The sequence below is a fragment of the Glycine soja genome, chromosome 6 (assembly GCF_004193775.1).
Source record: "Glycine soja cultivar W05 chromosome 6, ASM419377v2, whole genome shotgun sequence".
In the NCBI taxonomy this organism is placed as follows: domain Eukaryota; kingdom Viridiplantae; phylum Streptophyta; class Magnoliopsida; order Fabales; family Fabaceae; genus Glycine; species Glycine soja.
This window is the reverse complement of record NC_041007.1, coordinates 19,955,532-19,981,898: the sequence shown is the minus strand read 5'-3', so window position 1 is coordinate 19,981,898 and position 26,367 is coordinate 19,955,532. Positions and strand designations below refer to the sequence as shown.

The 26,367-nt window shown below is 34.0% G+C and overlaps 1 protein-coding gene and 1 pseudogene across 1 annotated transcript; one reads left to right on the top strand and one right to left on the bottom strand.

The window, feature by feature from the left end:
• Positions 1 to 6,878: 6,878 nt before the first annotated feature.
• On the bottom strand, positions 6,879 to 8,093 carry LOC114416652 (annotated as a pseudogene).
• Positions 8,094 to 13,861: 5,768 nt separating this feature from the next.
• LOC114416651 (polygalacturonase-like) lies at positions 13,862 to 15,622 on the top strand. The gene is made up of 4 exons (XM_028381601.1): positions 13,862 to 14,031; positions 14,168 to 14,479; positions 14,583 to 15,101; positions 15,227 to 15,622. Exons 1-4 carry the CDS (start codon positions 13,912 to 13,914, stop codon positions 15,443 to 15,445), a joined length of 1,170 nt encoding a protein of 389 aa, XP_028237402.1. The 5' UTR covers positions 13,862 to 13,911; the 3' UTR covers positions 15,446 to 15,622.
• Positions 15,623 to 26,367: the final 10,745 nt, after the last annotated feature.

Here is a 26,367-nt window from a genome sequence, read left to right as displayed (position 1 = left end):
CAAATTAGCTAGTTGAGTCTGTCTCTCTCTTTCTTTAGGCCAACAGTTAAAGCACTAAAATTTGATATCATGTGCTAATTGCACAAGTAAATATTACTCACAAGTAGCAAGAGCGACTTTCCAATGCATCAGTACTCGAATTTGAAACTCATTGAAAAGGCCTGGTCTTAGGAACTAAGAATTTGATTATGTTTGTGTGTGTGTGTGTGTGTGTGTCTGTCTGTGATGAGGGTGTGTGTGTGTGTGTCTGTGATGCTGGGCACTATAAGATGGTAAACATTAGGGAGGCATTGAGACTAATGCAGACGGTATTATAGAGAAACCATTTTTGTGGGGTAGGTACGCTTTGGAAATGTCTGTTGTTGTTTACAAGGATTGGGTTTTCACTGATCAAGCATTGTCCAATGATCTTGTCAAGAGGTAAGTAATCTTGTTAAGTTTATTGACAAGTTAGTAATATATGTTGCTTAAAAAATAAAGAATCTAAATCTATTTAAGTCATCAATGGCAAAGGAAACAAAGGCTTCAAGTTTGATATAAGTCTTGTGCTCCATGATCATCATGGCTATGCTGCTTCTCTGCTGAAGAAGAAAAGCAAGCAGGAATTCCAATTGAGTCTCGCATCATTCTTGGTGATAAAGTGAGGAACTTTTAAGTGCACAATCTGGTGAAGTTAGATTGATCAAAAGTTGAAAACTAGAGAAAAATGTAATGGGAGGGGCTTTAATATATGAAAAAAGTGAAAGACTTAAAAGAACTTAGTCACAAGCTCAATGAATGAATGCTAGATGCTGCCAGAGGTGTTAAATGTGAATGGCAGCATTAATTGGATTTAGAGAGAATATTTCCAAACTGGTATATAGACTGGTTGTGACTGAGAGTGAGTGAAGAACAACCCTTTTTATATATTCCGCAGCTCTCTTTCACTTACTTGTCACCTCCTTTATTATTATTATTATTATTATTATTATTATTATTATTATTGTTGTTGTTGTTGTTGTTGTTGTTGTTGTTGTTGTTTATTTATTTTGGTTAATGTTTATCTTTTTGAGATCAAAGTTGAGCCTACGCAAACTTTTTTGAATCCAAAGTTGTTAAAGTTTTACTATATTCAAAAGTGCTTACTTCCAGGCATAGTTAGATGCAGAGGACCCAACTAGTAGTATTTTTTCCTATACTTGTCGCCATTCTTACAGGAACTCCTAAAATAGTATTTAACAAAAGAATAACTGAAGCATATGACTCATTATTCTTGCAAAATAATATGAAACCCATTAATGCTATCAGGTTAGCCTAAAATCCTTCCCAGGTATCTCTCAGATATGATGCCAAAAAAGCTTGTTACGAGGGCAAAGGCCCGCCACACTTTTGTTTCAATTCAAGAATACTAAATATGTATGTATGTTGATGCAGATCTATTCAAGCAAAAACATTCTAAGACATGTAAACAAGCACTGAAAACTAATCATGTTTGATTAAACTGTGGAAGAAAATCACAATTTTATCATTACATAATGCATATTTATTGAAGAGAGAGAGTAAAACAGACAAATCTTAGTGGCAAATAAGTAACAAACTGACACAGTAAGCACAAAACAAATCCCTGAGTCTGAGAGTGGAGCTAGAAAGGCAAATCTTTATGGAAAGGAAGGACTTGTGGGACCGAGTCGGGGAGAATAATGTTCTATGTTCTTATAAGGGAACCTAGAGAATGAACAACTTTTTGATAGAATGAGGACCAAGATGAGAGTGACTTTTTTTGTTACACGAATGTCTGATTTTGTCGTAAAGAATTGTGTAATTTGAGCTGCCAACTTTCCTAGAATAGAAGTATCCATCACTTGTGTAACTGTAATCTTGCTGTGTTTCACCCAATCCCCTAACAACCAAATTCCCTTTGATAACCATAGTACCCTGAGCATCCTGCACATTTTTGAGAGAGCTCTTTGAAAATCCAAAAGCCAAGCTCGTATACTTGTCCACATCAAATCCCAATGTAACATTTGAAACGGATAAATAAGTATCGTCGCCCTGATCCATTTCATCAGTGTCCAAGTATTGGGAAAATTTTCTGTATGTGTCCTAAACAAAGGGAAAATTTTCAGCTATCATTACTCCTATCATTCATCACCTAGTTGTTAGCTTGAATCCCTAGCTAATTAATTTTTGTGTTAGGCATCTGCATTGGCTTTTGTATTGCCTCCAGAATACTGAAAATAAGTGCAAAATAAAAATGAATTAAAACCAACAAGACCCAGGTCTCTAGTGGGGGTGATTATTATTTTCTAACACAAAAGCAACCTAATAAGTCTACCCCTCAAACAAAGCCCACTAGCAATCTACCCCTCCAGAAATCACAATTCTCAATCAGACAAGATAACAAACAAACAAACAAAAAAGTTCTAATCATACTCATACGCATCTAGCAAAATAACAATATTTACATAACCATACTCATAAACCAGATATAACCAAAATTATAAAATAGGCACATTGGGAGCACGAAGCACCTTGCGAACACCAACGGACTGAAATTCACCACCTTGAGCACCTTGTGAGCACGAACCTCCTTGCAGTGACCACCTGGGTAACATGCAGTTACAAAGAAGAAGAAAAGGAGAATAAACAAACAAACAAACAAATAACAACAGGAACAACAACAAGAAGAAAACCCTGCACCGTGAGGTCGCGAAGAACAAAACCCTGTACTGTGAGGCTGTACCTGGGTAATGTGCAGTTACAAAAGCCTGTATTGTGAGGTCGCAAAGAAGAAGAAGAAGAAAAAAAGAGCGCGAGGAAAATAGGGCTCGCGATCTCATATTTTAAATTATAAGTACAACATCGGTTTTCTTCAAAAAATAAATGTTAATCCATAGATGTTAACGTTAACATCGGTTTTCTGCGAAAAACCGATGTTAACATAATTATTTAATATCGATTTTTGAAAAACTGATATTAATGTGTATGCATTAGCATTGGTTTTTTGAAAAACCGATGTTAAGAAGTATACTTTATTTATAAATATGTCACCGCGTTTAAGTTAACATCAATTTTGTCTAAAACTGATGTATATATATAATCATGAATAAATAACTTAAATACATACTTATTCAGATAAAAATTTACATAATGAAAATTTATATCACAAGCAATTAAATAACTTTCTCCATAAAACTTCTTAAACTTAGCTAAAAATTACTTTCTTAAAAACTTAACCAAAAAGTGTGCCTGAAAGCTTATTATATATATGTACGTACCTGAAACATCTATCCATGAGCTTATATAAGATATTAAAATTGTATACGTATCCCCAAATAATTGCCTAATTGTTGTTTACCTTGACGGAAGACAAGTTCAAATAAGATTAAGGAATTTTGTGATAAGTAAGCAATATCCATGAATATTTTACATCTATAACATGTTAAACAAATTAATAGAAATATAATATATTAATTTTAAAAAGAATTTGACAAAAAAATATTATTATTTTCAAAATAACATCTAAAACTCACTCAAATAAACCAGAGAGTAAAAATTTAAGGTATGTTAATTTATTCATTCCAAAAATTTAAGTTATCCGAGCTGCTTCTACTAAAAGCACGTTGTCAATATCTGTTAATTTATTCATTCCAAAAAAGGCTTTTTTAATAAAGAGAAGAGATTTGGTGAGAGAGAGAGAAAAGGGTTAAGGAGACATGTAGATAGAGATTTGATTATTATTTATATAAAAAAAAAATTAATGATAGCAGCTCGTAGTAGTAAGTAGTACTTGGTGTGATGGAATTTAGAGTGTGCACGTGGTTCATGATCTTTTCTGCTGCACTACCACTACTACTGCAAAGGTACACGCACACATAGTCTCACCCACCAAAGCAAAAATAATAAACAGTTATGGCTAAAGAGAAGTAAACATCATTAACAGTTATGGCATTGATGAAATCACAAGAGGGTTGATAGAAATTGCAGTTCCTTCCTTGAGAACGTTACCAAGAAGCAGCTTTGCTAAATAGTAAATAAAAATTGTCACTACATTTTGGTTTTATAAATCAATGAAGTAGCAAATAAAAATAATTATTGATATACTCGGGAGTCATGGGATTCAATTTGTTTATGTAATAATAACAACAAATAAATGCTCATTTGAAATTTTTTTAATAAAACTTATAAAAGAATGCAGGCACAATTCTATCCAAATTTCTTTACGCTTACTAAAGTGTATAGCTTACCAATACCGCCAGCAAGAAACGACTCGTGAAACACAGAAGCATCAACAACAACACCAATACCATCACTGGGAGGCAACATAAAACCTAGAAGCAGAAGCAAAAGACCCAAGGCATAGCCAGCTATTGGTTCAGCAGCTGCAACCAACTGCTATTTTATATTTACTGCTATTTTATTCATTTTGAAACCAACACATAGACAAATGTATACTCAAGACAAGTGGCACTGCAACATTTATCACAACACTACAACATTTTCCCTTGATGCTCCATAAGAAATACAGCCCCGCATAATTTCAAGCAACAATTCAAGCTCATGTTTTAATGAATAAGATTAATTTTAATTTCCTAATTTCATTAAATAACAATCATATTTTAAAAAAAATCGGTGACTTAATGAGAATTCAATCATAAAATAACAATCATAATTTAGTAACTTTAAAGTAACCCAATACTTCACCCTATCTCCAAATTCCTTAAAACAAAGTTCTGACAAACATTTTTGAAAATTAATCATAGATTATGACTAGGGGTGAAAATAAGCCGAGTCAAGCCAACCTTTACTAGACTTGAACTTGACTTAAGTTGAATACCCAAGGCTTGATCTTAACTCATTACCTGCCATAGGCTTTTTTTCAAAGGCTCGGCTTGACTTACATAAAAGTCCGACTTTGTCTTCAAGTCTATTTAAAAGCTTGCTTAAAGATATCTTTGATCAATTAATTATTTTAAAACTTAGTGAAATATTAACTAAAAAAAGAAACTTATAAAATTTCGTATAAGTAATGTACAAATCCAAAAATAATTGATAAATAAAATCATATTGAATTCATGTCGTTAAAACACAAAGCTTAACAAGCTTTTTTTTTTATAGTAATAATAGGTATTTAATAATAATAATAATAATTATTATTATTATTATAATTATTATTATTATTACTTAAACAGACTGACTTGTTAAGCTTAACAAACTTTTTTTATAGTTTGAGTTTGATTTTTTTATCTAATTTTTTTTTAAAAAACTTGAGTTTGACCTTTATAGTAAACAAGTCGAGTCGAACATTAAATAGGCCGAAACAAAGACATTTGACAGCTGGGCTCATTTTCATCCCTAATTATGACATTAATTACATGTTATAAAAGAGTCAAACTTTTTAATTATATTAAATCTAATACGAAAAATAAGGAAAATGAAAAAGAATTATCATTTTTAACACATGTGGTGATTAATTTGTATATACCATTCAAAATTCTTTGTCTAAAATGTTAGCTATAATTCAAATAGAAAATTAAATTTTGTATAACTCACATAATGCGTGGATTTAAGAAGCCACCGTATTCATCTTGCAAAGCTTGGGGAAGATCCCAATAAAAAAGAGTCACAAATAGTTGTAAGCCTGTGATGTTGAACTTAGTCAATTACCATTATTTTCAACTACCCAAAGAAAAGGTTGCATGCAAACTTCAATTAAAAAATATATATATAGTAAAAGAAGTTTGGATTTTGACCGTTAGCTATTAGTTCGTTGATGAGGCTGTTGTAATATTTGACTCCTTCTTGATTTATGCCCCCTTTTAGCTTTCCTTCTGCAAATTTACAAGCAAAATGAAATAATTAATGCCAAACATTCACTTAAAGTAAAATTAAATAAAAGATACAATCCTTTTTTCTTTGAAAGAATAAAAGATTAGATTTCTATGATCTTGAAATTCAACTCACTTGAAAGAATTCTAGACCAAGAGATGGAGAATCTATAAGCATCCAAATTCATATATGTCAAACAATTCATAGGTAAAGTAATGCAATATTTGAATGCTGACTTACTCAAATAGCAAGTAAACATTTTAATACTAATAGAAGGCATGGCATAAAATAACTTGACTAATAGGTTTCATTTGGGCTCACAGTAACCTTCAGGGAAATGCTTTATATATATCTGTTATTGCAATAGAATGAATATATAAGACATATAATTTAACTAATCAAAGACATTCAAAAGTTTTGGAAAGCAACAAGGAACAATAAACAAAAGAATAATAGAGAGAAGACTAAGGCAAGAGACTTACATAATAGAGAATTAATTTGGTCTTAGACTTGTGTGGTTAACCATAAAGCCTATGTATCTAGTTCTAGTGTGGGCGAGCTTTGATGAAACCAGGGGATACAAGGTTTAGAGCAAGAGATCACAAATATGTTCAGAGCGTGTAACTACTTCTCTTTTCTTCAAGTATTGCTATTGTAGACTTACTCAACAAATGTTCAATGTGAGCAAACGAGCTTTAGCTTCTTCCTGTTGTGAGTCTTAAAAATTGATTATGCGTGCGAGCATAATCGTTTTTTTAATTTTAAAAACTGTGTTTTGCTTTTTTCTATAAAAAATTGTAAAATTAGATTACGAAAATAAATTTATGTTTAAGGATAAAATCGTGTTTTTTTTTTACTATAAATGTATAGTAGTAACATAAAACAGTTATTAGCAAGACTGCAAGTCAACTCACTTATTTTAAGCAAGGACAATACGTGATGGATGACCTCATGGGCACATTTAAGTCTTTAACAAATTACTATGTAGTTAGTAAATAGGAAGGGTCCAGAAGAAGATAAATTAATTTATTGACATGCTATCTTAATCTACTCACTTTTAAGGTAAGGATTAGCGTAAAGAAAGAAAGTTGCTATCTTAACCAGGGGAAACTAATAACCTCCCTTGAGGTCATTGACGACATCATAGGGAATAGGGGTAACTGTCTCCAACGTTGCCCCCTCGACCATGAAACCAGGTTTGGGACCCTGAGGCTGTCTCTTGGTGCTGATCTTCTCACCCTTGGTCTTGACCTCAGCCTTGAGCTGATCATTCTTGATTTTCCTAAGGCGGAACTCCTCAGTGCACCTCGATGGCATAACATGCTCCACACGCACGTGAATCCTCTTCCTTATGATCTGTTGCCGACCTGAATGAAACATCAAAAGGTAATTTCAATAAACACCAAATCCCCAAATCAATGAGGCATACACATAAAACCCTAGAAACTAAAATTAACACACGGGCAGAACCCCAATCAAGAAAATGCCTTAAAATATATATGAAGGGTAACAATCATGCGCAGAAAAGATAAATCATTTCCTACAAAACGCACATGAACCTTGAAACCAAAATCAACGGTACAAGCTAATGAACAGCAAAAATCAACAATTAAGATAGAATCGGAATTGGAAGCAATAGTATCACAATAAAAAACACATAACAAAACAGATTGAGAAGCAAAAAAGTAAATAGAGTGTTAGGGTAAGGAAGAGAGTGCGAGACCTGCTTATTGACTTCGACCCCAACAGCATGTTTGGTGACATTCCAAACGCGACCGGTGCAGCCATGGTATAACTTGTGTGCAATTCCCTTGTGGACGACGCCGTTAACCTTGTGGATGTACGTTGACATAATCGTCAACGTGGTAGGTTCTGAGGTATGTGGTGAGGGTGATGGCACCCTTCTTCCTGAAGGGACGAGAGAAGGAATCTCTAGTGCGGGATCTCAAACCGTGACCAGCCGACATTTTTGCTCGACTTTAGTTAGGATAGAAGGATCACACTTCAAAAACGCGATTGAGGAGCGGCGTTACTTAAAAACGTGATTGGAGATTGAGGTTTGCTTTGGGAGCCAAAACGGAAATCATGCCAGTCTTGGTCTAGCTCCGGCAGCCAGATTGGTCGCACTGGCTGCTTGGGAGGCGGCCGAGCAAAGCAAACACCTGGTGGCAGACATCGTGAATGGGGAAGCAGTACCAAGGGGTTTTGCCTTACTAGGGTCGAGCTTCCAACATTGGAGGAGGGCAGAGGGGTGGTGGAGGAAGAGGAGGCAGGCGGCGGTGTTGGCACCGAAGCTGAGGAGGGCGAGGGGGCTGGGGGGAACGATGGGAGGGAACGCTCTAGGGTTTGCGGGGAAGAAAAAGAGTGAGTGATTAGGATTCCAGAAGCCTCTCACTACTACTCACTCTTAAGTCTTAAGTGTGAGCCAGGGATCTTAAGTATTAATGTTGCTTTTCACAAATACATTCTAAGGCGGTTTTATAAATAACCGTCATAGAATAGCTCATTTAAAGACGGGTAAATAAAACCACCTTTGTTTTAAATCTCAATATTTGCAAAAATGCCACCGGTATGCTTTCTAAGACGGGTATATGACAACCATTGTAGATACCGAGTCGTAAAATATAGTTTTTTTAGTAATGATGAATTGTAATAATGTGCCAGATGCAAGGCTTTGAAGGGCTTGTTGGTGTGAATTGCAATCCTTTCATGCTTTTCTTGATGGGTTGTTGTTAGTGTTGATAAGCTTGTTGAGTGCATGAAGGATTTAATTGCTTTGCTTATTTGGATTCTGATAAGTAAAAGGGCTAAGCTACTTACTAAGCCTATATTTTTTTACACCTTCAATTCTTGTTAGTCTTGTTATTATGTATTCATATATGTATGACCGTTTAAACTGTCATTGTAACTGACTTTTTAATAGTTGTTGTAATGATGGTTATTATTTGCTTATTGGCACAACATGTTACTCTAGCTAGCTTAGAAAGGTGAAGGGTTTGGAATTTAGTGTGTGGGTAGGATATATTGATTGTAGTGTGGTCATGTCATTATGTAGTGTTTACAGAGGTTTATTTTTAGTTAAACTTTATAAAGTTAAGGAAACAAGAGTCCAAAGGTTTATTTTTTTTGAACGATGAGCAACTTGATTAACTGGTTTCATATCACATCCTTTGAGTTAGAATGTTGATGGTCTAGTAGTGCGGTTACATTCTCTTACATCATAAAAATTATATATGGTATTACTTTTGGTTTTTTCTTCCTTCCAATAAATTCTTCAATTGTTGTTATAGATATGTAATTACTTTAATGTCCCTGGCCTAAAATAACCTGGATAAACCTGGTTTTAAAAAATGGGTTGGATTTTAATCCAAACCACTTCAAATGGTTTGGTTTGGATACATATTGGATTTGTAAAAATCCTAACCATGTCCACCCTTAGTGCGTGTTTGTTTGTGTTCAAATTGAGAAGAAAAGGGAGGAAATTTTCAAAAATCAATGTGGGTCCCATACCTTTTTCTCTCTACTTTAATTCAAATATTTTTTCACAAGTCTCTTCCATTCTTTTCTCTTTTACACAACCAAACTCACCCTTCTTCCTCATTGATCGTTCACTTTATTGTCACCATGGGGTTCGACTACACAGGTATAAAATGACATTGAAAGGTGAAGAAAGTTCGAGAATCATTCAGACATAACATCATCACAAAGTAGGAATTACATCCACACCTAATGTTGGAAATCGACAATTGATTTCCGTCTAGTGAGCTCTCACAACATCCAGCACAACCCCCCATCTGACTCTCTTGAAGAAAATATTTGCATTGTGCCTTGAGTTTGCTTCCCCTTGCACATCTCTCAAGCACATCATTCTCTCAAAGAAAACACCTTAGTCACATGGACACTCATTCTCAGGTTCCTATGAACTAACACAAAGCATTGCATGTTGTTCGACACACATAATGTCCACTAGAACATGGTTATAGTCAACACTGGGACTCGTGCTTCAATCCCTACATCAATCACACAAAGGCACTCATCTTCTGAGACATCATGTACCCACTAGATTGGGGTCCTAGTCGACACTAAGACTCGTGTTTGAGTCCCTATATCCACCCCCACACAGGCCTTAACACACAAATCATTATCGTTCATAGCACATCACATGCAACAGTTGCCCGAGGTCACACCTTCTGGCCTCTAATCAAAACATCACATTCCACAATTATATTTGCTCGGGATTCACACTCCCCGAGTCTTTCAATCATAAACAAATAGATCCTAACTCATATGGAAAACATCAAATTCAACACACAAGACTTAGACAAAAATTAACAAGGCAACACATCAACACTTAGTGAAAATTTAACAATTCAATACATCAACATGCATTCAAAAAACTTAGCTTTGAAAAAAAGGGCAGATTCAAGCCTCTATAAAATTTCACAAAAAAATTGTCATTGAAAACTTTTCATACAAACAAAGGAAATTTTCTTATCTTTCCAACAACGAAAATACTTCATTAGCAAAAATCTACAAAAAAAAAAAAAAAGAACTTCACTTTGAACATAGTTCAAAGATTTGTGCATTTCTACCTCTTCCCAAATCCAAAAGACTTTACTTATACAATGTGAAGTTAAAAGAATCATATTTTTCGAAAGGTAAAAGATACACAAAAATTTGTTCTATGTTACTCCCAATAAATTTTTCTATTTCCGAGACACCAAAACTGACTTTCCTACAACAACCTTGTTTTGCTTGTGCCTTTATAAAATGAATATGAAATCCATATTTTTTTTATAATTTACATTCTTGAATTTCTTCTCTTGTCTTATGAACAATAAAGCTTTTATTCATATGACAATCACATAATCCAAAAGCTACAAAAAACCTATCATTGTCAGACACTCATTGCACAACTAGTTAGTCATCTTGCATGACATAGATGGGTCTCATATCTCAAGGGCTTCAACACAAAAGTTGTTGAAAATTGTGTCTAGAGTAAACCAAAACAAGTTTCATGAAAATCCAACAACTAGATTTCATTTTTGGCTCAAAAACCCTAACACTGGCCAAAAGGACTAAACCTTCCAGCCAGCCTCTCCCTTCTCATTGCCCATTTTAAAAAATTCAATCTTGCTTTATAAAATCTAAAAAAAATGGATAGAATCTCCTTTGTACTAGAAGCTCTTCCAAATCATGAAAATGAACAAAAAAAAAGAAGAGCGAACATGCATGCAAATTGAAAAATTTAAGCTTTTCAAAACAATTACAAAAAACATTAAAAAAAAAGAGACATTTTTTGGTGCATGCAGTGCAATGCAGGATCAAATCACCATGGTTTCCTCCTACAAAAGGTACCCATGGGGGCTGAGTTCACGATAAATATCCCCGTACTACTATAATTCATTTCACACGAAAAATGATGAGAGGGTGAGGGTGCAAGCTCTAGGCCTTGCAAGCACAAAAAAAGCTTGTGCTGAAACTGTTTTTTTGGGTGATTCCTCCTTGGTGGTTCAAGTAATTGATAGGGGAAGACAAGAGGTTTGTGCTTTGGGCATGGTTCATCTAAAGAAAAGTAGAGAAAATGAAGTGAGTATGTGGGTGGTGTATGAGGGGTTTGCGTAAATTTTGATTGGTTAGGAGTGTGGGATCGATGTGAGGGTTGAGTGTTGAAGTGACTGAAGAGGGTTAGGGAAACTTGTTTTGCTCAGCCCCTTCTCCCATTGTTCAGCTTGTTATGATTGCTAAATGAGGTTTACATTGTGTAATTAATTTACATAGTGTAACCTTACACTTGATCGAATTTACTTTTGTCGCACAAAAAAATACTTTTTTTTTTACTAACTTTAATAATTAAATCTATTCAATAAATATTTTTTTTTATAAAACTCACTTGAGACATCAAACAAATTCCATCGATCAATTATTTATTCTTTTTCTTAAAATAATTAAATTACAATAAAATATCCCCCGCAAAAGAATCTTCGGACAAACACTTATTGACAATTAATCAAAAAAACTTAATTCTTAAGAAAACTTTCCGCTCACAAATAAATAAATTAACACTTTGATGTCTAATCATAGTCCATAACTTATTTTATCATAGTCCATTATATAACTTAACACTGACCATTAATTAAACAACACACAAAAGACAGTTCACTCACAACAATTATTAGGAAACACTAATTTCCTCTATTTTCCTTTATTTCCTTTAGTTACGAAATTACTTAAGACACATATTTTGTTATTATAATTAATTAAATAAATCTTAATTAAATCCTAATTAAATTTCTTACGTAACAATTTACAGGGTTGTAAAGTTCAAGGTGTTAGGAAGGTGACATGGCCCTGAATATTTCTCGTAATTGCGTCCACGAGTCTATTGATCGAGGTGCCAGGGAGTGTAGTTTGTTTAAACGATAGAGGGAAAGCTCTGCAAATCAGCGTGGCAGAGGCTCTACGATACAAAAAGACGACGCTTATTTGATTGTTTGGATCCACCATTGGGAGATGTTGCAGATGTTTAGGGACTGCAACGTTCATGACTCCGAGAAATGCATGGTGAAAGGAATTATCTTGTTTTCTATTACTACAGTAGTGAAGACCCCATCTTCTTTCGTTTTCTTGTTCATCGATTCTGACTTGACTTCTTCGTTCAAGGATCCCGGATCCAAGCCATGATGTGCATTCAGCTGATTATTTCATTAATTGTTGATTCTTCCATTACAACTCGTTGATGATCATCTTTTGTGCTTCCAGAGTGACTCTTTGTTGTTGTATCATTGAAGCTAGGGTTTTGACAGACGGATCCACCTTATTCATCGTTTTCACGACAACGACACTAGATCTGGTCGTCGCCAGAGAATTTCTCCAGTTACATATGCTTGAGTTCCAATGTGGCGGGTGTCGTGCGACTTTGGAAGAGGTAGGAAGTGCTCCTTCTTTTCCTTTTTGCTTCAGGAGTTGTTCGTTAACCGTTGAAGACTTGTGATTGCGTGTTTCCACCAATTTACCGTACAAATTTTCAATTTGACTTGAGTTAGCGAGTCAGCGTTGGAGTGTTTGATGTTTTTGTGTAGTTGCTTCGCACAAACGGCGCCAATGTTCGGTAAGGTTGGTGGAATGGCCTCCGGCATGGCGGAGTAGGCTTTGCTTCAGTCGCGTATGGTGGAGGACCAAGAGAGGGGAAGAGAGGGAGAGAGTAATCTTGAGATCTATTTTTGATTCAGATCTAGTGTAGATCCACAATAAGTTCAAGTTCTCCAAGTCTTTCAGCCCAGGGGCTTCCAGGTGGAAGAATCTGTTGAGGGCATGTTGCCACGTGGGTAGAGCCACTGTGTCGGTATTCCACGACTCTCTTGATATGGAGATGGCATGTCTCAGGTTAGAGCCGTAGATACCCTCGTAACAAATTAGAAAGACGGAACCATAAAAATAGTACACACATTGAAGTTATCATCTATAATAAAAACAAAAACAAAAACAAGGTATTTGTATTTATAGCATAGGAATCCATAAGATCAGACTTATTTGTGTTATATGGAAAATATGCATGTGTAGTGTTAAGAAAATGAGCTATTTATAAAATTTTATAATTTTAAAATTTTAAATTCAATATGCTGAAATTTACCATGATTTATCGTTACATATGCTAAATGTCGATCTTTAATAATTTTAGGTAAAAAAACAAGAAGATAAATTAAAATAAATGAATTCTTTTTAATGGAGTCCAATTGTAAAAGGTAAGTTTTGTATATCTTTTATCCATAATTTATACAATTTTTTCTAAACATGATATTTGTCTAAATCAAATTAAATCACCTTAAATCTACTTTTTTTTTTTATAAAGAATTAATTTTTAGGAAATTATAATAATAGGTTATTAACGAGTGATCTAAAATTAATTGTTAAAAACTAAAACAAGAAAAGATCAACCAAACAACTAAAAAAGGAAAGATATATTTAGATAATAGTTGTTTATAACGTTTATGGTGTTCAAGCCTCGCTACTCTAATATAAATATATTCCAATTATACTCTGAAATCAATTCATTCAAGAGAAGCGCAAAAATAGTGTGCCACAAACAAAAACAAAAACAATATGAAGTTCACTATAATCACAATATTTTTTTCTTTATTTCTAGTCGACTTTGGTTTTGCACAACAAGGGGATCTTGACATATCAAGATTTGGAGGAAAACCGAATTCAGATATAAGCCAGGTATCAACATGTAACAAAGAATTGATTTCACCATTTGATATAAAAAATAGGTGTAGTCTTTAAGGTAAGGTAGGATGTTTTTAATTATTATCACTTCTTTTTTTTAATTGATTTGTGATTTGAACATTGTAAAAAGGCTTTCTTAAGTGCCTGGACTCAAGCATGTGCATCAACAACTGCTGTCAAAATTGTGATTCCAGCTGGCACATATCAAATGGGTGCAGTTGATGTAAAAGGTCCTTGCAAGGCTCCTATTGAGGTTCAAGTTGATGGAACAATTCAAGCACCTACAAACGTAGTTAACCTTAAGGGGGCAGACCAATGGTTAAAGGTTCAACATGTTAACTCTTTCACCCTGTCAGGGAAAGGAGTTTTTGATGGTCAAGGTCCAACTGCTTGGAAACAAAATGATTGTACAACAAACAAGAACTGCAAGATGCTTTGCATGGTAACTAAATATTAATTTTGAAATTAAACAGTATAACATAACTTGTGCCTTTATCCAACACAAATTTAATGCCTTTTATGTTTTATTTTACAAATCTCAACAGAATTTCGGTTTTAATTTCCTCAATAATTCAATTGTCCGTGACCTTACTTCCAAGGATAGCAAAAACTTTCATGTGAATGTTTTGGGGTGCAACAATATGACATTTGATGGGTTTAAAATTAGTGCCCCAGCAGAGAGTCCCAACACCGATGGGATCCACATTGGAAGATCCACAGATGTGAAGGTTCTTAATACAAACATTGCTACTGGAGATGACTGTATCTCATTGGGTGATGGTAACAAAAATATAACTGTCCAAAATGTGAACTGTGGACCTGGTCATGGCATTAGTGTTGGAAGCCTTGGGAGGTACGATAATGAAGAGGCCGTTGAAGGTCTTCTAGTTAAGAATTGCACTTTGAACAATACAGATAACGGTCTGAGGATTAAGACTTGGCCTAGCACGCCATTAACAATTACAGTTACTGATATGCATTTTGAAGATATTACCATGGAAAATGTTTCGAACCCTGTCATCATAGACCAAGAGTATTGTCCATGGAACCAGTGCTCCAAAAAGGTATTTAATTCCTCATCCAGTAATGTATAGGCTGATCATATTATTTTAGTGACTAAATAGTTCATTCACTAAATTGATTTAAAAGACTGATTTTTGTTCCATTTCTTTTTCTTATGATGGCATAGAATCCGTCAAAAATCAAGATAAGCAAGGTTTCCTTCAAAAACATTAAGGGCACTTCAGGAACTAAAGAAGGAGTGATTTTTATTTGTAGTAGTGTTGCACCATGTGAGGGTGTAGAGATGACTGATGTTGATCTCACATTCAATGGAGCTGCAACAACAGCTAAATGTGCTAACGTCAAGCCCGTAATAACAGGAAAAGCTCCTACTTGTGCAGCCTAGAATGAGCAACTACAATAATGCCCATTTTTTTAACAATGTTCTTATGGTTTTTTCCTTTCTTGAGTTAGCAAGCCATCCCCATTAAAAGAGGAGATGTCTAGCTAGTAATTGTATTCCCTTGTAAATAAATACTTCAACGCAACTATTCAATAACAAAGGACGTCTTCTTTATTTATATTATTAAGGAGCTTGTAATATGTCCCAAATATGCATACCCAAGTTTAAATTTTAGAAAGTGTCATGGAATGATATAAGATATAAATGTAAAACTTGAAAACACAATGACTTCATTTTTTTTATTAATGCGTTGCAGTATAGCTATTAATAGTACAAGACTCAATTGACCTTTTCCACCGGTGAATTGATTCAACTAATATATTAAAATGGTTACACAACCAAACTTATTCAGAAAGTTCTTAAATTATATCAAACAAGTGTAAAATATTTTTTTAAAATTTATGAGAGTGTAACCTAGGAGGAGGAGGAGATTACTAATTCTTCCGTGAGGTGAGATTTTTTTTAGTTATCAAAATATTGTTAAATATGATGATATCAGTATGTCAAATTTATAATTTAGAAATTTTACTAAAGACTATCAGATGTAATGTGAAGCTTTAGTTTAGTAGAATTTACTATTTAAGCACATGAAATTTAGGTGAGAAATTTATATTAATATTTTATATGTTCAACTGTGTTTTGTTGATATGGAGATAGAGTAAATTAGATGAATGTTAAAAAATATTATTAGTTAGATGTAACACCCTATTTGATACAACCTCTTTTTACTTCTTATATTACTAAATTATGAAAATTTAGCATAGAATAATAACAGAGGTTATTATGCGGAAACTTAAAGTTAAAGATACATTACATAAATAAATCCAAAACAAAACTCTTGTCACTTATGTGTCATCAAAACATAAGCATAAACTAACTCTCATGCATTGGGAGGTACAAATTATACTAATCTTCCACTAAGCAACAAATTCTGTGCTTAAAGCTTCTACCACAAGGCAATCACCTGTTAACCTATAAAAACATGAAAACTAAAAGGGATGAAACATAATATTTTTGTGAGTGCACTAGGAACTCTAAGTTGACTTCTTTGTAGAAATCCTTGACAAAATTATGAGTCTCTAAGCTGACAAAATCAATCACTAAATCAATAAGAGACTAATTTAGAATCTAATTTTAGGAAGTAGCTAGACCTTGGTAGCTAATGTTAGAGAGTGATTTAAATAATACCGGAGACTAGTTATATAGAAACTGATTCAATGACCGATTATGTAGTAACCAATATAGTGATTGATTATTTAGAAATCGATTCATTGACCCAATTTTTAAGAACCAAAAAACTGGTCGCTAAATCGGTCTATATTTAGTGAATGTCTAGTATGAAAGTATCCTTTATTTCTTTACGTACCTACCAAATTTTTAAATTTAAAAATAATGGTGGATAAAATAAATTAATTGTTATGCTAAAATCAATTAAGAGCATTCTCTTTCTAAATTTTATAATCCTTCATAGTAATATCTCTAGTGCATACACAAGGCATTGTTATGATGGAAACTCACATACCATGATGGGTGAATTGGTTTTTAAAACAAAACAGTCTTTTAAAACCAAAGTTAAAAGAAACTTCTTTTGTGCGGATTGTATCACAAACTTTGTAAACCAATACTTAAGAAATCACCCTTTATACAAAAACATTTGTTAAAGTTCTTTCTTTCAAAAAGATATTTTCTTTAACCTTTAATAAATATATTGATCAAGATCAAAATGAGAAAGAAAGATAAGATCAAGAGAAGAAGTATATCAATTTTTATACTAGTTCACTCTCTATCTCTAGAGAAGTTAATCCAGTTATCTAATCTAAACCCGAATTAGATTTTCACTATGCATATAGAATTAATACAAGCAATCTCAGTTCCTACCCCAGAAAAAAAGACTAAGGTACCCAACCCTAGGGTTCTCTGTGAATAAGAGCCTAAGAGAAACCTACCCTTAGCCCAAACTAGAAAAACCTATTCTACCATGCCTTCAGAAATTGATGCACAAACAAGTAATGTGTAAACACGAAAAAGTAGAGTCAAAGATAGACACAACCTGATCAATCCTTTGCAAGAACCTTACTTGAATGAATAAGTGTCTTCTTGAACTCAAGAGAGAATTACAAATCACTTTTCACAATATAATTTTCATAATCAAAGATTATAAGTTGTGAGTCACATTGTTTCTAAGCACTTTTTCTTTTCTTCTTTTTTTACTAATGTCATCTCATAATTCTAGCTCATTCATAAGTTGTTAAAACTTTTTTTAAAGTGAGAACACAAGGTGGCTATTTATAGAAAAAATAGTTATAATCGCCTGTAATTGATTAAATATATAATGTAATTGATTATTTCGAAGAAGTAATCAATTATATTACTATTTCAATCGATTAAAGTGTTCTTCCGAAAAACTGGAAAACTTTCAAGAACCATGTAATCGATTAGATCCTCAATGTAATTGATTAAAGTGTTCTTGATCGCTTCTGAAACACTTTTTAAGAGAGAAGTAATCTATTATATCACCTGGTAATCAATTAAAGCAAAGACTTCTGAAAAAATCAATCATTGTCTCAAAACAAATTCTGTAATCGATTATTATAAGCATGTAATCGATTAAACCAATATGAGACACTTCTATGCAAGCTTCAAACACTTGCGTAATCGATTAAAACAAAGAGTTCGAACTACTGAATAAATTTTCTAACTTTAGAAACTTTCTTCTTACTCCTACATGATGATGCATGATGCATATGAAATGATAAATACTAAGATGCAACACACAATACAACAATCAATACAAATGTCACTCAAGAGAGTTGGACATGTAAAAGACAAAACTTCTTTAAGCTTCAAGGCTAAGTCTTCATGTTGCTCCCCTTCTCTCAAACAATCTCCCCCTTTTTGGCTTTGATGATGCCAAACTTGAATTTTCCATTTAATGCATTTGGAGAGTCTTGAGAGTAAAGACTTTTCTTTTCTTAGTCAACCTAAAAGTTTCTTAACACTAAGGGAAGTATCAATTCCATATCATCATCATTATTAGGTAGAGTTATATATGTATATAAAAATGTATGATGTGATGCTAATGCAGTATATTCCCCCCTTTTGTTCAATGCTAATGCTATGCTAATACATCTTCGCCCCCTTTTGGCATTAACAAGGCCAAAAAGTTATAGCTATACAAAGAATCAAAACAAACAAAAAATTGAAGGGAAAGAGCCATAGCATTTCATTCATATGAAACTTTTACAAATTAATTATCAAACTACTAAACGATATCGTAACTTTTTAATCAAACAAAGACAAATAGAAACAAATAGAACATAACCAAAATAGACCAGCAAACAATAGAAACAAGCACTTAAACAAGACTAAGCTTCATCATCATCGGGGTTAAGGAGGTTGTTAAGGGTCAACCTAGTTTCTATGTTTTCTAGCCAAGTAGTGATGTTCTTCAGTGAACTGTGAACTTTAGCTGAGTGCTCTTCATCCAGGTGAAACATAGCGCCCCTTTTCTGAATCATAAGAGACTTAAACGGACTCCATTGATGGGCAGGCTCTTGTGGAGCTTCAGCTTCAACTTCTTCATCCATCTATTCCATGTTTCCTGCTACTGGTGGCTTTCCAGCTATAATCCACCCATGGTCAACAAACCTCATTCCAAGCTTCTTGAGATGCCTTTTGGTAATCTCACTAGATGCTTTGGTAAAATGCACTATCTCAATAGATACATTGACATTGAAGTAGTCAATCAATCTTGAGGCTAGCACGACATAAGGAAATTCATTGTCCATTAACCATGACTCTTCAACATAATGTCTTCAATCAAAAGTTCCCTAGATAGCATATTTCATACCATATACAGTCTAGAGATCATCATTAGTTACCTGAGCATGATTACTTGACCTCAGACTAAGAATGTAGGTAATGAGGTACACAAGCATTTTTTCCTCTGTTGACATACCACCTACTCCTAGGTGATTCCTCAAATTCCTTGTTGGGTCAAGAAGCATTCCCCCATAGGTCTGCATCTTGTTGTACCCATTAGTTGTTTCTTCAAATTCGCAGACTCCACCCATGTCCAGTCCGGCTACTTCCTTCCATACTTCAGTGTCAATAACCATTTCTACTCCATTGACAGTAGAAAAGAGATTACCTTCTAGGTCAGCGTGTGCGCAAGTGTAAAAGACTTTCACTAGTTTCAGATAAAATATTCCTTTCATCTGCACTAGTTTGGACAAACCTTGAGCTTCCAACAGATTAGAGAAGTTGAAACCTTGTTGAGAGAACCATTCCAAGTCCAGATACTTGGATATTCTCACATTCTTCATAGCATAAATCATCTTATAGTCATTCTTCTTGCTTTCATCGGTGAACCATGTATCCAACCTGTTGAGAGCATCTTGAGACCATTCACCTTGCTTCCTCTTGGAAGTCTTGGCTTTCTTCTGAGCTCTAGAGGGGTTGCTCACCATTTTCAAAAAGAAGACATAGGGTTTTGAAGTAGAAGAGGTTGGGTTCAGAGAGGGGTGTTTAGAGAAGGTGTTGGTGTGATTTGTGGATGGGTTAGGGTTGCCTTTTATAGAAAGGTCCGATTGTTCTGGTTGGCTGAGGTTGGTGGAGGAAGTAAATGAATAAATAATGGCGGTTGATAAGGTGAAGATGAAGCGATGTAACGGATTACACACAATAGACACGCAAGTAACCGATTAAAATAACACAGTAATCGATTAAATTGGCCCTCATTTTCACTCAAAACCAAAAGTTGTTATACTTAATCGATTAAAATGCAAGCGTAATCAATTAAATATGCCAGAAAAACTCCCCATGAGGTCATGGTAATTGATTAAAATAGAACTAAATCCAAATAAAACTTTTACTCTCGAGCATGTAATCAATTAATCAGACAGGTAATCAATTAAAACATACAGTTTTGAGCCAAAACACCACAAACACTAAAAATGGTAATCAATTAAAACAGACAATTTTCAAAACTGATAACACATAACAAACAATGTTAATCGATTAAATCAAGGGATAATCGATTCAAACAAAAAGTTTTGAAAACTGATAATACCTATAAACACGTAGCAATCAATTAATACGAATGCATAATAGGTTAAAATAGAGAAAAAAAAACAAAAGAATCAAGGTAAGCATGTGGTTTTCAGAAAATAAATGACTAAACAAACACATATCAACAAACTAAGACATTTCAAGAGAAATCAAGAGATATAGATTGCAATTTAGAGCAGATTACATACACTAAACACAACATCATCCAATGCTAGATCCATCTAAGATGCCTAGTTCATTTCTAATAAAGAAGAACCTATCTCTAGCAAGTGGTTTAGTGAATATGTTTGCTACTGATGCTCACTATCAATGAACTCAATGCAGAAATCACCTTTTGAAAAATGATCTCTAAGAAAATGATGTCTTATCTCTATATCAGTTCTAGAATGCATGACAAGATTTATAGTTAGATTGATCGCACTTGCGTTGTCACATTTTAAAGGAATGTGATCAAGGATTACTCAAAGTCTTCAAGTTGTTGTTTTATCTAGAGACTTTGAGCACAACAACTTCCAACTGCAATATACTCAGCTTTTGCAGTGGATAGTGCTACACAAGCCTATTTCTTGCAATTCCAAGATACAAAAGAGCTTCCTAATAGATGACATGCCCCACTTGTGCTTTTCCTATCTAGTTTGCACCCTGCAAAATCAAAATTTGAAAAGCTGGTTAGATTTAAAGAGGTACCTTTGGGATACCACATGCCAACATTGGTTGTGCCCTTAAGGTACTTAATGATCCTTTTAATAGTTGTCAAGTGAGATTCCTTACAATTAGCCTGATACCTTGCATGCAAGAAAACACTAAGCATAATATCCGGTCTACTTGTAGTTAAGTAAAGAAGTGAACCATTATGCCTCTATATCTTGGCTCACCAACTGATTTACCTTTCTCATTTAATTCAAGATAGGTTGAAGTTGCCATTGGAGTTTATGCTTCTTTGCATTCTCCATGCCGAATTTCTTAATTAGCTATGTACTGTATTTGGTTTGACATAGGAAGGTTCCATGTTTCATCTGCTTGATTAGGAGTCCAAGGAAGAAGTTCAACTCTCCCATCATAGACATCTCAAATTAAATACAACTAGAAAATTCCTTACACAAAATTTCATTAGTAGCACCAAAGATTATACCATCAACATATATTTGTACAATTAACAACTCACTTTTTACTTTCTTGATAAACAATGTTTTGTCAACTTGGCCTCTTATAAAAGATTGCTCAATTAGAAAACTGCTCAATCTCTCATATCTTGGTGATTGTTTCAAACCATACAAAGCCTTTTTCAGCTTATAAACATGATTAGGATGTTTGTAGTCCACAAAACCCGGGGGTTGGTCTACATATACCTCTTCTTCAATGTGACCATTGAGAAAGCACTCTTCACTTCCATTTGGAATAATCTAAAATCCATGATACACACAAAAGCAAGCTGTAGCCTAATGGCTTCTAACCTTACAACTGGTGCATAGGTTTCATCATAGTCGATTCATTCTTCTTGGTTGTACCCTTTTGCAACCAATCTAGCTTTGTTTCTTACTATGATGCCTGATTTGTCAAGCTTATTTTGAAACACTCACTTGGTTCCAATTGACTTGTGAGAGGCTGGTTTAGGAATTAAGTCTCACACTTCATTTCTCTTAAAATGATTCAGCTCTTCATGCATGACCATCAACTAGTGTTCATCACACAAGGCTTCATCTATGTTTTTTGGTTCAACCTGAGAAACAAAAGCCATGTTGTTACATAAAATTCTGAGTCTAGAACAAGTAGAGACTCCCTTTGATATTTGTCCAATTATGTTATCTAAGGAGAGGTCTTTTTGAGTTCTTTGTTCTTTAGAGAGGTCCTTCGGAGTTGTGGTTGAGATTTCTTTGCTTTGTTCAAGTTCCTCAACTTTGGTTTCATCTTCAAGAGCATAATCTTTATCCTGAAAACCTACATCTTCATCTTCCAAAGAATTATCTTGAACAGTAGAGTTAGTTTCATCACACACTACATGAACAGATTCTTCTACACTTAAATTTTTCCTATTGAACACTCTATATGCTTTACTTTGCAATGAGTAACCAAGAAAAATAGCCTCATCGACGTTTGCATCAAATTTTCCAAGAGAATCTTTACCATTGTTTAAAACAAAACATTTGAAACCAAAAACCCTCAGGTGAGACATATTTGGTTTTCTTCCTTTATAAAGTTCATGAGGAGTTTTCTTTAGAATAGGTCTAATAAGCACTCAATTCAAAGTGTAGCAAATAGTATGTACAACATCAGCCCAAAAGTACTTAGGTAACTTTGTTTCATTTAGAAGAGTTCTAACTCCTTCTTCAAGGGATCTATTTTTCCTCTCCACAACATCATTCTGTTGAGGTGTTCTTGGGGCAGAAAAATTATGGAAAATTTCATTTTCTTTACAAAACTTTTCAAAACACTCATTTTGAAATTCACCTTCACGATCACTTCTAAGAGAAACAATGTTGAGACCTTTTTCATTTTGAATAACCTTGGCAAGTTTGTGAAAAGCATCAAAAGCTTCATTTTTTATTTTCAAAATCAAAGTCCATATGAACCTTGAGTAATCATCTACTATAACTAAGACATAGTAATTACCACCCAAACTCATAGTTCTATAGGGACCAATTAAGTCTATGTGAAGTAGTTCAAGGGGTCTTGAAGTAGAAACAATGTTTTTACTTGTAAAAGAGTTTTTAACTTGCTTCCCTTTTTTGACAAGCTTCACACAATCTATTTTTCTCTAACTTGAGGTTTGGAAGACCAATTACTAAGTATTTTCTAGCTAGATTGTTGAGATGATGCATGTTTATGTGTGCAGTCCTACAATTCCATAACCACAAATCATCAATCTCACTTACCAAACAACTAAGCTCATGAAATGATGCATGTTCAATGTTTAACATATAGATATTTCCTATCCTTTTTCCAATATGGACAATCTCACCGGACATAGCTTCACTAATAAGACAATAATTCTTGTTGAATTCAATTTTGAAGCCCTTGTCACATAGTTGACTAATGCTCAAGAGGTTGTGCTTTAGTCCATCAATATATACAACATTCTTTATTTTTGTCTTGTACTGATTTCAAATGTTTCATTCTCCCATAAATTTTCCCTTATTGTTCTCTCCAAAGTGACATATCCTCCTTCTTTTGACACAAAGTCAGTAAGTTTGGACTTGTCACCCGTCATGTGCCTAGAGCAGCCACTATCCAAGTACCATAGTGAGTCCTTTGCTTTTAGACCAACTACAAGACAAAATCAATTAGAGAGAGGTGGTACCTAACTTGGGTCCAATGGGGTTAATTTTCACAAATAAATCTTTAGGAATCCAGACACATTTGCCTCTAATAATGTCAAATCTCCCAACATAGCATTTATAAGAAGTATGTCCTCTTTTCATGCAATAATGACATGTCTTTACATTTGTCTTAGAATGCACTATGTTATTCTTTATGGAGACCTTGTTTGGGTTCACCCTTTTAGGGGATACAAACTTAGTTTTCTTAGAAAAGGTAGTTTGCTTGTTATACCCCAAACTAGTCTTATGGGTAGTATGCTTTTGCACACTGAGCAAGTGACTAAGATCACTCTTTCCTTTGTTCAATTTTCTAAAAATATCTTTAATATAGGAAAGCTCAGTTTGCAACTTGATACGTTCAACATAGTGATCCTTTTTGAAATTTTCAAACTCAATTTGCAAAGACTTCTAATCATCCATGTTGAGAGAAGTAGAGGTGCAAACACAACTCGTGGATTTATAGCTTGAAACAAGTTTTTCATTTCTTACCTCAATTTATCCAGTTCACTTTGTGGTGAAGCCAATTTAGTGATATGCAATTTTAGATCACTTTTCATCCTTTTGTTTAAAACAAAAGCCTTTGAGCTTCTTTATGCATTTCATTAAATGCTTCTAAAACTTCTTCAAATTCATAAGTTACCTAAGTTTCTTTTATGGTTGATGAGTCATCCATTGAATCTGCCATCAAGCATACATATGCAGCTTCTTCATCACTAGAAGAGTCAGAGGATGTGGATGGATTGTCTTCCCAAGCTATGTAGGCCTTTTCTATTTTTTGCCCTTCTTCCCTTTTCTTTTCAGTGATTTGTTTTCTAAGGTAGATAGGACATTCAAATTTGTTTCTTGTGAAGGTGTTGTTGTTGCTTTCTATCTTTTTTGAAGGTTTAGAGAATTTTCTGTCTTTGGACTTTTTGAGAAATTTTCTAAACTTCTTTACCATTAAGCTGAAACTCTTTGCATTTTCATCATCATTGGAACTTTCTTTGTAATCTTCCTCTGAAGAGCTAACTTTGAGTGCAATTCCTTTTCTTTTCTTTTCTATTTCTTCTTCATGAGATTGTTGAATCAACTCATGTTCATATGCAACCAATTTTCCCAAGAGAGCTTCCGGCGACATTGATGCCAAGTCCTTGGATTCCTTGATTGTTGTGATCTTTGGTTCCCAAGTTCTTGTAGGACAATTGAGGATTTTGATGTTTAGCTCATCATCTTTAAACATTTTTCCATGACCAATAAGGTGATTCACAATATGGGTGAATCTTGTTTGAAGATCTAAAATGGTTTCTCTATTCTTTATTCGGAAAGATTCATATTAAGATACAAGAGTGCACTTTCTTGTTCTTCTTACATCTGTTCTTCTGTCATGAGTGACTTCATTCATTTTCCATATTTCCTTTGCACGTTTGCACCTTGTAGTGTGAAAGAATTCATCAGAAGATAAACTAGAAGGTAAAATGTTTTTAGCTTTTTGGTCATCTTGCACTTTTCTTTTCTCATCATCTTTCATCTTATCCCATTCTTTAGGTACCAATTCACCATTTACTTCTTTGGTTGGTAAAAGAAAAGACCTCTAACAATAAAATTCCATGCACCAAGATCAATTGACTGAATAAAGATTTCCATTCTCTTTTGCCAAAAAGAAAAATGTTCTCCCTTAAACAAAGGAGATCGATTTAAAGATGCACCTTCTTTGAAAAGTGATTTGTTTTTAGCCCATTTTTAGAAAAAAAATTGTGATCTTGAGTAACTTACAAGATGTAGCTCTAATACCAATTGAAAAAGATGATGGAACTCGCAAACCCAGAGGGGGGGTGAATTGGTTTATAAACAAAATAGTATTTTAACACTAGAGTTAAAAGAAACTTCGTTTGCACGGATTGTATCACAAACTTTTGGTAAACCAATACTTAATCAATCACCCTTTACACAAAAACCTTTGTTAAAGTTCTTTCTTCCAAAAGGCTATTTTCTTTAACCTTCAATAAATTGATCAAGACCAAAATAAGAAAGAAAGATAAGATCAAGAGAAGCAATACACCAATATTTATATTGGTTCAATCTCTATCTCTAGAGAAGCTAATCCAGTTATCTAATCCAAACCCGAATTAGATTTTCACTATGCATATAGAATTCTTACAAGAAATCACAAGCAATCTCAGTTCCTACCCCCCAAAAAAAGAGACTAAGGTACCCAACCCTAGGGTCATCTGCGAATAAGAGCCTAAGAGAAACCTGCCCTTAGCTCAAACTAGAAAAACCTATTCTAGCATGCCTTCAAAAGTTCATGCACAAACAAGTAATATGTAAAACACACAAAAAAGTAGAGTCAAAGATAGACACAACTTAATTAATCCTTTGCAAGAACCTTGCTTGAATGAACGAGTGTCTTCTTGAACTAAAGAGAGAATCACAACTCACTTTTCACAATATAATCTTCATAATCAAAGATTACAAGTTGTGAGTCACACTGTTTCTAAA

What these genes read in the sequence shown, in the direction of transcription:
- LOC114416651 (XM_028381601.1), top strand. Translation starts at nt 13,912, where the DNA reads ATGAAGTTCACTATAATCACAATATTTTTTTCTTTATTTCTAGTCGAC. An exon ending in CGAATTCAGATATAAGCCAG is followed by an intron (nt 14,032 to 14,167) that starts GTATCAACATGT and finishes CATTGTAAAAAG; the next exon opens with GCTTTCTTAAGTGCCTGGAC. An exon ending in GGAACCAGTGCTCCAAAAAG is followed by an intron (nt 15,102 to 15,226) that starts GTATTTAATTCC and finishes ATGATGGCATAG; the next exon opens with AATCCGTCAAAAATCAAGAT.